Source organism: Notamacropus eugenii, chromosome 2 (genome assembly GCF_028372415.1).
Source record: "Notamacropus eugenii isolate mMacEug1 chromosome 2, mMacEug1.pri_v2, whole genome shotgun sequence".
Classification (NCBI taxonomy): domain Eukaryota; kingdom Metazoa; phylum Chordata; class Mammalia; order Diprotodontia; family Macropodidae; genus Notamacropus; species Notamacropus eugenii.
In genome coordinates this window covers 92,166,659-92,179,767 of record NC_092873.1, presented here as the reverse complement: position 1 = coordinate 92,179,767, position 13,109 = coordinate 92,166,659, and the positions used below count along the sequence as shown (strand labels likewise).

The following is a 13,109-nucleotide window of genomic DNA, read 5'->3' as shown; positions in this document are numbered from 1 at the left end:
TGAGTTGAGGAACTGGCTGATTTTTCTATAAAGTCTCCTATTGTTCTTTAAACACTTTTCAGCTGATAAGACAGCAGCCTTGAAATGCTGTCTAACTGACCATGCATGGGGAAAATATGGTATGGTTGAAAAGTTTGATTTCTCTTAGACTGTTCGGACCATAGTTTAAGTTTTTGAGGATGTTTAGGAAAACAGGCAACGACTCTCTCTCTCTCTCTCTCTCTCTCTCTCTCTCTCTCTCTCTCTCTCTCTCTCTCTCTCTCTCCTCTCTCTTTTTACTTCTCTTTTTCTCAAATTCTTGGAGGCCCCTCCAGCCCATAAAGCAAGAGAATGGTTCTAGAGAAAAGCCTTAGTGGTTCTCTTCCAGTTCCCCAAATCTAAGATTCTACGTTGGTCCCTGTCCCTTACAAACTCTACTGTGCCTATTTCCTACGTTTCAGTTTTCACCCTTTGGGGATAGTACCACATTGGTGCACGTGTAGGCTCCCCGACCCAGACTAGCTATTAGAGGAAACTAAGGTCTCTAGTCTGACAGCAGCAGCACGTACACAACACACCTGCCCAGCACATCCGACAGGGCTCTTCACTAGCCTCTTGCTCCTCCCCACAAACCCCATCTTCCAGACCCCGGGAAAGTTCCAGTCTCCCGATCAGCGACTCTCAGAGACCGAGGGAAGGGCAGCCAGCCCCGCCACCCTGGCCCAGGTTCTGGGCGCCTTGGCCCAGATGATGGGGAAGTGGGGCCAGACAGAGCGTCCTCTTACCTTGGCTGGCTTTACTTTGCTGAGAGACGCGAGCGTGGACGAGAACGAGGAGCAGGCAGAGTCCAGAGACGCTCCCCAACCCCATGGCCCGAGCCTATCCGAGGGGAGGGAAGGGGAGAGCAGGCAGGGTCTCCGAGACCTCTGGGAGGACGGAAACCAGCCTGGCTCCCGCACACTGCTATGGGCCGGCAGGGGAGGGCGAGGGCGAGGGGGAGGGGAGGGAAGGGAGGGCGGGGGGCGAAGCTCCGGCCCGGAGCAGGGGCGCGAGTGTGTGCGTGTTTGTGTGTGCGCGATCGCGAGTGTGTGTGTGTGTGTGTGTGTGTGTGTGTGTGTGTGTGTGTGAATGTGTCCGAGTGTGTGTTGTGTGTCTGCTGTCTGTGGGTATGGGCTCGCGAGGATGCGGGCAGCAGCGGCTGCTCCGCTGGAAGCTTCTGATGCTGCTGGGATTCCCGGGAAGGCGGCTGGAGAAAGAGAGGCAGAGAGAAGGCGAAGGGCACCCGGAGCTGCTGACGGAATGGGGAACTGCAGCCCGCCCTCGCTGGGGCCGGAGCTGTGGCTGGGGCTGGGGCTGGGGCTGGGGCTCGCGGCAGCGACGGCTCCTTTTTATAATCCCACCCAATTCCCAGTTTCGCCCAGAAAGCAGCAGCCCCGAGTGCAGAGCCTGAGTGAGGGACCTGAGAAAGGGGAGGGGAAAGGCAAAGACAAGAAACACGCCCTTCTGCCTCTCTTTCTTCCTCGCTCGCTCCTTCTCAGCGTTTCTGGGAACCTCTGAGTATCTTTGCCTCTGCCTTTCTTTGCTTCGTCTACTTCTCCTTCGCCTCCCGCTTCCCCCTCCTCTCCCACTCTTTCCTCTTCTCCTCTTCCTCCTTTCTTCTCTTTCTGTCTCCTCTTTTTTGCCCCTTTCTCTTCTTCTTCCTCCTCCTCCTCCCCCTCCTTTTTCTTCTTTTTCTTTCAAATGGGGCCTTGGCTCGGTAGTTGTTCCCCTGCCTGGGCTCCCTCGGCCCCCTCCCCAGTCTGCTCTGCTGCTGCCTGCAGGAATTTACAATCCACCGCTGGGGGAGCGGGCCCAGTCTCCATGGAGACGGCTTCCCCGGGAGCAGGGAGGTCAGGCAAGAGACCATGTACAATCAATGGATCAATGCAAACTCCGCTCAGCTCCAGACCAAACAGTGCTGGGCTCTTGCTCTCCTCCTCTCCTGGCCCTCCAAAGAGGGGGATCACAGTTCATGAAACCAGAGCAGAGGCTTATGTACTTAGAGATATTTGCAGGGAGAGACATTTGCACCCACATGTACAGGTTGCTGTACCCGTGCATACACAAAGACACAAAAAGATAGGTGTTTATGTTTGCGGGTACAGGTACGTATGCAGATGCACAAAGGTGCACATATATTCATGTATACACACATACCCGAAGGATAGCAGCCGCAGTAACAAGAATAACTCACATTCATATAGTGCATTAAGGTTTATAAACATACCAAGGCAGTACCTAGGTATTCCTGAATGCCTGAAACTTTGTTCTCAAACAATACCCCTTGTGACTCTTAGGGCTTGGTTCCATCGTTTTCAGTACCTAGTTTTCACTGGCAGGGTTGGGTCCACTTACAAACTGAGTCATTGATGCAGGATAGGAGAAAACCTTCCACACTTTTAAAGGTCACCAGCTCTCCTTAACTGTTTTTAAAACCCATGACCATATAGCCACACTCACCAAACTCTCAGCATAGACTAACATATAAACACTGCAAATAGATCTATAAAAGTTTTGTTGTTATTGTTACGACGATACACAGACCCATGAACTCATACTCATGCAAATGCACTACCAGGGTGCATACAACCATTTGCACATGACCTTCTGCAGACTTCTTCCTGAAACTGACTTGAGTGCCCAGTTCTAGACAGAAAGAACTTTATCCGTGCTTCACCTTCTCTTCTATTACTTTTTGGGAATTTAGGAGTGGTGGTAAGAGTTTTAAAAAGAGGACAGAGTTTATAATAAACAACAGCCTCCATTTATCCTTCTGACCCAGTCTACCTCTTCTGCCTTTTTCCCTCTAACTTCAAGAGAAGGGAGAAGGAAAAGACTTAAAAAAAAAAAGCCTTAGGAGAAAGGCTTGAAAAAAAAAATGACCTTCCAAACCAGGGTCTAAGGAGCCAGTCTTCCTCTGTTGCCAGTTCCAGGCAGAAAAGAGACTGATTTAGATAGTCTCTTTGTATGTGGTAATTTAAAACAATCCCTACGGTACCCAATCCCCAGTGTCCAAGGAGGGGAGAAAGTGACTGTTTCTTCCCGGCAATGTCTAGGCCCCTTACCCTCCTAACCCTGCTTGACTACATCAGTAGGTCTGGACCTTTGACTTGAGCTAGGGACTGAGTGTGATGGGTGGGTTTTCCAAGTCAGCCTCCTTCCCAGCCAAAGGTAGGGAGGAGAGAGAAGCTTGCTTTGATTTTAGGGCTCAAGAGTGAGCTATCCTATAGAGGAAAGAATACTGGACCATGAGGCAGAAGACTTAGTGGAAGAGTTGGGACTAGAACCTAATTATATTACCTTGGGCAAAGTGTGAGCCTCAGTTTCCTCCATTGTAAAATGAGGAGGTTACGTTTATGATTCTGAAGTCTCTTCTAGCTTCAAGATTCTATAATTCCCTCCCTCTTCCATTCCAGCCACAAACCCCTCCCCTCTCCACAACTTCGGCTGCCGCCACCAATTATGTTTGTAGGGCTGTGGGACATGAGCAAACTTGCCATCCCTTTCTGCCCCAAATGAGAGAGAGTTGTAAAAAGAAAAAACAAAAAACAAAACGCATAGGTTGCCAACTGCACGCTATCCATGTGGGGGGCACAGAAAGCCAGACACAGACCTGGTCTGATCTCTAGATTTAGGGTAAAGGGGTGGGTGGGATGAAGGGATGAGCTTCCTCTTTACACTTTTGGAGTTGGTTCAGGTGATGCTCTGACAGGAAAGATGCCGGGGACTCTGGGGCTTTTCTGAAGCAGATATTCTGTAGTACTGGTCGCTAGAGGTCAAATGAAAAAGGGGGAGTTGGCTTGGCTCTTTTCGGTAGGAATGGGGCATGGCCAGGTTTACAATAGCCCACATATAATTTACTAGCTCATATGTCTATGGCATTTCCCAGTGTACAAAGAGTTTACTTCCCTTACAAAAATCTTGGGAAGTTGGTAATGTATTCGTTGTGATCCCCATTTCATAGATAAGAAAATAGGCTTAGATTTTGGTGAAAGGACTTGCTCAAAGTAACTCAGCTAATAAATAATGGAGCTGGAACTCAAATCTGAAGTTTTTTTTGATCCTTCAGGCCAAAACCACAGGATCACAGGATTTCAGAACTGGAAGAAGGGGAAGGGTGAGGAAGGAAGGTAATAAAAACTTTACCTACTTTGAAATTTTGCCATAGGTTGGTGAGGGGAGGGACTAGAAAGAGCTCCTACACTAAGCTCTTGACTATATATAAGTGCATTGAGGGAAGGATTATTTTGTTTTTCTCTTTATGTCCCCAGTGCCTTGCATACAGTAGGAGCTTAATAAATGTGCACAAGGTTTCTATGATCATAGAATGTAACACAATAGCACAGCTGCACTGTGTAACCATGTGCATATGGCCACATGCAGAGAGAGAGACCTCTCTCTAAATCTGTCCTCGCTGTCTCATTCTAAAGAGAAGGAATTTCAGCTCTTTCCCAAATCATCTCTTTTCTCTCCAGCTGCTGGGGGTTTGGAAATAGCAGTGGCAAATTTTATGTAATTGAATTTTAATAAAAACAGCCAGAGAAAATAAAAGAAAACCAAACAAACCCTAAACCCTGAAAGCCATTAAACAAAACAATGTGTAAAAGTGGTTGTACATGCCACAGTACCTTTCTGTTACTGTTATTTACGAGGGATTGATCAAAGAAACAAAGAATTCAACCCGCATGAACTTTCACAAGGTAGCACCAATGGATTGTCTATTACATTTAGTGTGAACTTTGTGGTTCCTATTGGACGTTCTCTTCCTTTACATAGGGAGTGTACATGTATATGTCTTTTGGGTCTGCTTTTCTCTGCATCATTTCACATATGTCCCCCCATATTTCTTTGTATTCTTAATATTAATAATTCTCAATAATATAGTCATGTCCAATTATGCTGATTTACCACAATTCATTTCGCCATTCACAGTTCTTGGACACATTATTGATTTAGTTTTCTGTTATTACATTAGTGCTGCTATGAAAAACTTTGTGTAGCTATTTCTCATTGATTTTTACAGGATTGTTGCTATGTTCTCCCCTTTCTCATCTTGCCTTTTTTTCCCTCCTGTTTCTCCTTTCTCCCTATCTCTGGATCACTGTGATACACCTCTATTTGGGAATATGATGAGGATGCAGCACATCTGAAGATGAGCTTAGGATCTGTAAGGAGTAAATGCCAGATTGTCCTAGCAGGCACCCTCAGGTATTTGAATGCGGATGTGTGATTGTTTCAGGGTCTACTCTTTTCTCTCCCTCTTTCTATCCCCCTTACCCCCACCCCCACTATTTCAGTAGCAGGCTGTTGGCCAGAGTTCAGCAATGATTTCCAGAGGCAGCCAGCTGGGAGGAGGAAGCTCCATCATTTGGTGTTAAAAACCATCTAAGTCCCCTATACATGGACTCATAAGATTGCAAGTTTTGAAGTTAGAAGAGACCCTAGGGACCATCTAGTTCAACCTCTTTGTTTTATAGGGGAGAAAAATGAAACTCAGAAAATGGAAGCAATTTACCCAAGATGGATTTGAATCCAGTTCCTATGAATACAAATCAAATGTACCATTTCAATTGGAATGAATCCAAATTCAATCACAGTCAACAAGGCAAAACCAAATGGTGCTGCCCCATCCCTTCCTAACTTGTCTCTCAGGTTGCATTTTGTCTTTTCTTAATAGCTTCTTTTTCATTTTAAGGCTGTCCTTATTATGCATTTAACCCAGCTTCATTATATAAAAATGTGTGGTTACTAAGTATGATCTGACCCAGGTCCTGTACCTCACTAGGGATAACTAGGAAGGACTCAGCTAGATGGTCACAAACCTGTAGCTCTATTTACAATCAGGGACCCACCCTCTCTGCCATCTTTGGCCTTGGTCAAATCTCTTTTCCCGACCTAGTTTTGAGTCTTACAGAGTAGATTCTTAGTCAGGTACAGGTTGAACTAGATGACCCTGGGATCCCCCTCACTTGAAATTCTGCTACTTAGAACAAGTCATGTCTCTTTTAGGGGTTCAGATTACCTAACTTTAAAATGAGAATGCTGGACTTGGTGGGCTGCATGGTCCCTTTCAAGTCTAAATCCTATGAATCAATGATCCTTTGTCCCTCTGTAATAATAATTCTCAACTTTAACAATAATAACTGATAACTTCATAAAAATAATCTAATAATAATAGAGGCAACTAGATGGAAAATTGAATAGAACTCTGAACTTGGAGTCAGGAAGACCTGAATTTGAATCCTGCCTCAGACACTTTCTAACTGTGTGACCATGGGGAAATCACTTAATTTCTCAAGGTTATTCCCACTTTGAGCCAATTCCTCAAGTTTAATTCAAGTGTTGTCTGCCATCCTTTCCCCATCTTCCCCTCCACTAAAAATCTCCTTTTTTCCCCACCTCTTTTATGTGAGATAATTTACCCCACTCTCTCCCTGCAGTCCCCCTTCTCCCAGTGATCCCTCTTTCTTACCCCTTAATTTAATTTAAATTTTTTTGGAAATTATCACTTAGCCTCTCTAAACCTCAGTTTTTCCATCATTAAAGTAGGAGTTACAATGGCACCTACTTTTCAGAGTTGTGAGGATCAAATGAGTTAATACATAGAGAAGTGTTTTTCAAAACTTAAAGAATTGTATACGTTCTAGTTATTATTATTTAATGGTAAATGTATCACAAACTCTTTGGAAGGAGCTACCTTGCTAGAGGTTGAACATTGATGCTTGTGGGCTTGAGTACGGTAGAGACTGGCTCCTCCCACCCTCAACAGGTTATGTCTGTCACACATTCCAACCGAGTATGTTCCCCAGATTCCACACATTCCAGCACACTGTTCCTGTCTACTGTGTGTGTGTGTGTGTGTGTGTGTGTGTGTGTGTGTGTGTGTGTGTGTGTGTATGCTTTAGGCAGAGACAGAGGCTGAGGAAGAGGCCTGAGAGGCCAAGCAGCCTGGCAGGTAGTAGAACCACTTTATAATGGCTCACTTTTTCTGTTAGTCTTTAAGGCTTATGAAGTGCCTTCCTCTCTAAAGCCCTGTCTGGTAGATAATTCATGCAGAGGATTCCTGTGTGGCAGAGGAAACAGAGGTGCAAAGAGATGAAGTGATTTATCTAGGGCAAGCAAGTAAATTGCAGAGCTGGGATTCGAACCCAGGACTTCTGACCCCTAAGGCTACTATTATTCCTGCTGCTCGATGACAATGTTCCTTTTCCGCAGTGATTAAACACTCTCCCTTGCACCTTCCTGTGAGGACACATTGACAAAATCTCAGGCAGCACATGCCCCTCTCCCTCAGTTCATATATGTAAACATATATATACACATATACACACATGTAAGTACACATACACATACAGATTCAGTCAATTAGCAAACACTTATTAAGTGCATACTATGTGCCAGTCATTGTCCTAGGTGCTAGGGATACTAAGACTTACTTTTGTAAGACAGTCATTGCGTCTAAGGAACTTGAATACAACTTGGATACAACAATTTTCCAGACTAATAAATTAAAAAAATGTTTTTAGGATTAGACCTAAGATTTCACTACATAGAGAAGACCTTCTTTCAGTGAGGAAACACCCTCTACCAATGCCGATCAGAGTCTCTTAGGTAGCACAGTGTATAGAACACTGAGCTCATAGGAAAACCTGAGCTCAAATCCAACCTCAGACACTTACTAGCTATGTGACCCTGGACAAATGCTTTAATCTTAGTTTCCTCAACTGTAAATGGGAATAGTAATTACTATAGCGTCTACCACTCAGGGTCATTGTGAGGACCAAATAAGATATTTGTAAAGCATACTATAAGCACTTATTAAACACTTGCTTCCTTCTCCCTTCCCTTCCTCCTACATGCTCTTTAATTTATAAGCTTAGTTGCTTGGGCACTTCCACAGCCATTATGTGTTAAAGCAAGTTGTTGTTGTTCAGTTGTGTACAATTCTTTGTACACAAAGAATTTGCCCTGTTTAGAGTTTTTCTGGGAAAAGATATTGGAGTCGTTGGCCATTTCTTTCTCCAGCTCATTTTACAGATGAGGAAATTGAGGCAAATAGGGTTAAGTGACTTGCCCAGGGTCATAGAGCTAATAAGTGTCTGAGGCCAAATTTGAACTCAGGCCTTTCTGACTCCAGGCCTAGCACTCTATCCACTGCATCAGTCAGCCAGCTGCCCTCACAAGCAAATTATCAGAAGCAGGACTCAAACCCAATGCTTTCTGATTCCAAAGCTAGCTCCCAATTCACTTTGCTACAGTGAAGATATATACAAAGTCATACCCAGTAATTGGAGGAGGGGAGACCCTAATAACTAGAAGAATAAGGATAGGCCCCTTGAAGAGTCAGGGTGAGGAAGAGGAGCATTCCATGAATACAGGGACATCTTGAGGCATAGTTAGTGAAGGGGAAATGGGATGTCACTTATAGAGATTAGCAAGTAGGATCTCACTGAGTTTGTGGAGAGGAGTGATGTATGATCAGTATGAAAAGATTGGCCAGAACCTGATTTCAAAGGGTTTTAAATGGCAGATAACTTTGTATATTATCCTAGAGTAACAGTTCTTTTTTCTTTTTCTCTTTTAATATATTTTTATTTATTTCATTAAATATTCCCCAATTTCATGTAAAAAAGTTAACATTCATTAAAAAAAAAATTCTCTCCCTCCCTTCCACCCCTTCCACACCTTGAGAAGGCAAACAGTTTTATATTGATTATACATGTGAACTCATGCAAATATATTCTCATATTAGCCATGTTACAATAGAAAACACAGGCCCCCCAAAAAACCCCAAGAAAAATAAAGTTAAAAAAGTATAGAGCAAGAGTGCTTAACCCTTTTTGTGTGTGTCATGGACCCCTTTGTCACCTTCTTCTTAGAATTAAATTTCATTATTGAAGGAAATGCATAATGCTAATCAAAGGTTAGTGAAAATACAGATGTCATTTTTTCCCCATCTAAGTTCATGGATCTCCTGAAATGTCTAGTGGAGCTCAGGTTAGAATGCCATGTCCTCGGGGCATTAGGGAGCCAGCCGCTAGAGCTTTTTGAGCAGGGGCATGACATGATCATATCTGTGTTTTAGAAATATCAAGTTGGCAGCTATGTGATGGATGGATTAGAGAGAGGAGATACTTGAGTTGAAGAGATGAGACCTGGCATCATCTGTTGCTTTTATAGCCTTCACCAGTAGTGAAGACCAGGAAAATGAAGTTCTCACCCTATCCCCCAAATTCTTGGCATGGTCAAATGTTCCATCTCAGAAACAGAATTTTTTTTTATCAGTGGAATAACACTGAAGAAGGTGAATTATCATGTGCCTTGTTGCTGCACCCTAAGGACCACTGTCTGGGCCTTTCCAACTGATTTTCAGCCAAAATCTACATAGGTTATCTTCCTCATTAGACTGTGTGCTCCTTGACAGAAAGGACTATTTTCTCTGTTTGTACTTCCCAGCACTTTTATAATGCTTTGTGTGGAGTAAACACTTAATAAATGCCTTTTCTCTTATTCAAGGATTCCAATTAAGAGGCTATTGCAAAAGTCCAGGCAGAAAGGGATGAGACCTATTGGTGAAATGTGAGTAGAGAAAATGAAGTGGGCACAGAAACTCTTCAGGAGATGGAATTGCTAAGATTTGGCAATTGTTTGGATGTGGGCATTGGTAAGAGTGAAGAGCTAAAGATAACTCCTAGGTTGTGAACCCGGGAATTGAAGGAGTGGTATTAATCTTAACAGAAGCAGGGAAAGTGGGTTTAGAGAGAAAGATAATAAGTACTGTTAGGTGGTACCATAGTGCATAGAGAGCCAGAGTTGGAGTCAGAAAGACTTGTCTTCCTGAGTTCAAATCCAGTTTCAGGTACTTATTAGCTGGGTGACCCTGCGTAAGTCACTAGATCCTGTTTGGTTAAAAAAAAAATGAGCTGGAAAAGGAAATGGAAAACCACTCCATTATCTTTGCCATGAAAATTCTAAATGGGGTCATGAAGAGTCAAACATGCGTGGACAACAAAAATCAAAAATCACTATTTTAAAGGCTATAGTAAGTTTAAGATGCCTGTGGGACATCCAGGTGGAGTCAGTTGGAGCTCAGGACTGGAGCTCAGGAGAGAGATGAGGGTGGGATACTTAGATGTGAGGCAGATCTAGAGATGGTATCTAGATGATAACTGAACTCACAGAAGCCAATGAGCTCACCAAGTGAAAGAATGGATAGAGAGGCAGAGGCCCCAGGACGAGTCCCTGATATGCTCCCACAAACAGGGAATAGAACATCTAAGACTATGTTGCAAAGGAGACTGAGGCAGATCCACAAAAAACCCTGAGAGAAGAAACTATCCAGAAGGAGGTGTCATATGCTGCAGAGAAGTTAAGAAGGTTGAGGATTGAGAAAAAGCCATTGGATGTAGCAAATTCTAGCAGGTTCCTCCAACCCCCAGCTGTAGAAGAGGCACAGGTAAGTAGGGTAGCCCATCTACAAGTATTTATTGAGCCCCCACAGGTTGTGGGGGGGAATAAATAGATTTCAAGAAGTTGCTCAGACTCTCTCACTTTTTCTGCCCAATCTGACCCAATTCCCATTCTCTTGTGGTTGCCTGGGGTCTACAGTACTCCATAATTCTATGGGACACTACTGTTCTGATCCCCAGGTCAAATGGTTTGAGCATTCCCATGTTAAAAGTACTGCTCTATACGCTCAACCCAGTTAGTGAGGGCAGCTGAAATCATGCCCTTTGAGGAACAGTTGAAGAATTCAGGCATGTTTAGCCTTGATAAGAGAAGACTTAATGGGGACATGATAACTGTCTCCAAGTAGCTGAAACCCTGTCATGTGAAAGAGGAATTAGACTTGTTGGATTCAGCCCCAGAGGACAGAGCGAGGAGCATCTGCAGAAAGGCAGGTGTAGATTCAGTCCAAGTATGGCTTGGTTCTAGTCAACTCTGAATTCAAATGAATTACTAGGAAGGTCTGCTGTGGAGTTAGTGGATGGTAAGTGTGCCCCATTTGGTTTGAGCATCCATTCGCAAACAGTTTAGGAACCTTTAAAATTATCTAAACTGTTGTGTAAAAGACCAGCAGATCAGACAAGGAGCATGTGTTTAAAATTGAAATAATAAATCAGGACTAAAACAAAACAAAGGACAGGGGAAACAATCTACCTGGTGATTTACACTTCTGAAAAAGCAAAAGGAAAGCTACCTCTTTCTGTTTCTGTCTGTTTCTCTGTCTCTTTCCCTTCCCCTTCCCTTTCCCCTCCCTCACTGTCTCTGTTTCTTCACTTTCCCCACCTCACACACACACGCATACAGATACACATACACGCAGACACACAGATACACACAGGCACACAGATACACACACACGAACACACGCATGCACGCACACACACACATCCCCTAGGATCTGATCAAAAAAAGTTAAGTGAAGGGATCCTTGTTTGAAGGCTACTATCAGGCTACTTATCCCTCTTCTCTGCTCTCAGCTCTTATATTTCCTTGTTCTGTGGAGTTGCAGGTACATAGCAGCACTATTGCTGTTTTAAGCACTGACACTGCAGTCTCTCCATGAAGCTCTCCCTTTTTCCTTTTCTAAGGAACTTTTGTGGTTTTCCTGATATGATCCCCCTGTGTTGCAAGTATACAGTCTCACAGGAATTGAAATCCTGGGAAATTCAATCAAGTTGTCATTGAGACCCACAACATCAATGAGAAATTTAGTCCTTCCCCCCTTTTATATAAGGAATTTTCCCCCCTTTTTGACAATGAAAGCTGTTCCAAATGTGGTGGACTACCGTGGAAGTTTGTGGTTCCTCTCTCATCAGAGGTCTTTAATCAGAAATTGTATGGTCACTTGTAGGAAGTACTGTATAATAAAGTCTGTATCAGGAAGTGTAAAATCTACAAGTTGGATAAGATGACCTGTGAAGTATATTCCAACTCTGAGATTCTGGTTTGTTTGTTTTTTTATAAACCACTTTCCTATTCTCTCTGAGATCTTTACTGCCAACTTAAGAATAAAGGTTCCAACATGTATCCAATATATAAGAAAATTATAATACTGAAAAATGATCTGCCTTTGAGAGAACAGAATGGCTCTAAAACTCCCTCAGCTTCAGCTAGTTCTCTACTCTCTTTCTTACCCTAAACTCTATCCTGGATTTAAATCTGAGATTTACAGCATCCTAATTGGAATTTGAAGTCACTTAACTCATCTCTCCTCTGTCAGAATACCAGATCTAAAAGAAGATCTTTCCCAGGTGCTAGAGGGTTGGAAAGAAGATGGGGTTAGGGAAAGGAATATTGACATTGCCCAATTTTGATGTTCTTGTTAGCTTTTGGTAGCACTCCTCCTTGGACAACCAGGCAGCGCAATGAATAGGGTTCTGGACCAGGAGAACACCTGAGTTTAAATCCAGCTTCAGATACTTACTAGCTGTGTGACCCAGGGCAAGTCACTTAACCCTGTTTGCCTCAGTTTCCTCATCTGTAAAAATGATCTGGAGAAGGAAATGGCGAAACACTCCAGTATCTTTGCCAAGAAAATCCCAAATGGGATCATGGAGAGTAAGACACAACTGAAAACGACTCAACAACAACAATCCTAACTAGATTTTAATCTCCATGAAGGAAGAATCCATCTAGACTTTGTTAACTCTTCTTATTTCCATGACAGTGCTTTGCATAGAGATACTTAAGAAGATTTGGAGAAGTCTTAAAAAGATTTCATTCATGCTCATTAAAAATTACTATCATCTCCTAATCTCCCTCTACTGCCCAATAAAATCATCCTTTGTAATAAAGAAGTACATTTAAGCAAAACAGATGAACACATCAACCATATCTGATTCTGCTCTTGTAATCTATCACTTCTCAACTAAGAGAAGATGGATATATTTCATCATGATGTTTTGGAATCAAACTTGGTCACTGAATTATCTAAGTTCTGATGCATTTTAGTGGCTTTTTTCCTATTTAAATGATTGTGATCATTGTGCATCTCTCGTTATGTTTTATTTGCTTCATTGTATGTAAGTTTGTACAAACCTTCCCTAGGTTTTTTAAAAAATATTTTAAAATTTTAAAATATTCAT

At 43.0% G+C, this 13,109-nt stretch overlaps 1 protein-coding gene and 1 long non-coding RNA gene across 5 annotated transcripts in view; one reads left to right on the top strand and one right to left on the bottom strand.

Annotated features, from left to right (window-relative positions):
• Positions 1-1,977, bottom strand: part of SCUBE3 (signal peptide, CUB domain and EGF like domain containing 3) — a 53,408-nt gene extending 51,431 nt beyond the window's left edge. For all 4 annotated transcript variants that reach the window (XM_072641839.1, XM_072641841.1, XM_072641840.1 and 1 more), the window contains exon 1: positions 765-1,977. In XM_072641839.1, coding sequence (XP_072497940.1) covers positions 765-849 — 85 coding nt within the window. In that variant the 5' untranslated portion in view covers positions 850-1,977. The remainder of the gene's footprint in view (positions 1-764) is intronic.
• Positions 1-6,862, top strand: part of LOC140525991 (uncharacterized) — a 75,403-nt gene extending 68,541 nt beyond the window's left edge. Inside the window, exons 6-7 of the long non-coding RNA XR_011974183.1 lie at positions 4,088-4,148; positions 5,160-6,862. This is a non-coding gene — a long non-coding RNA (uncharacterized lncRNA). The remainder of the gene's footprint in view (positions 1-4,087; positions 4,149-5,159) is intronic.
• Positions 6,863-13,109: the final 6,247 nt, after the last annotated feature.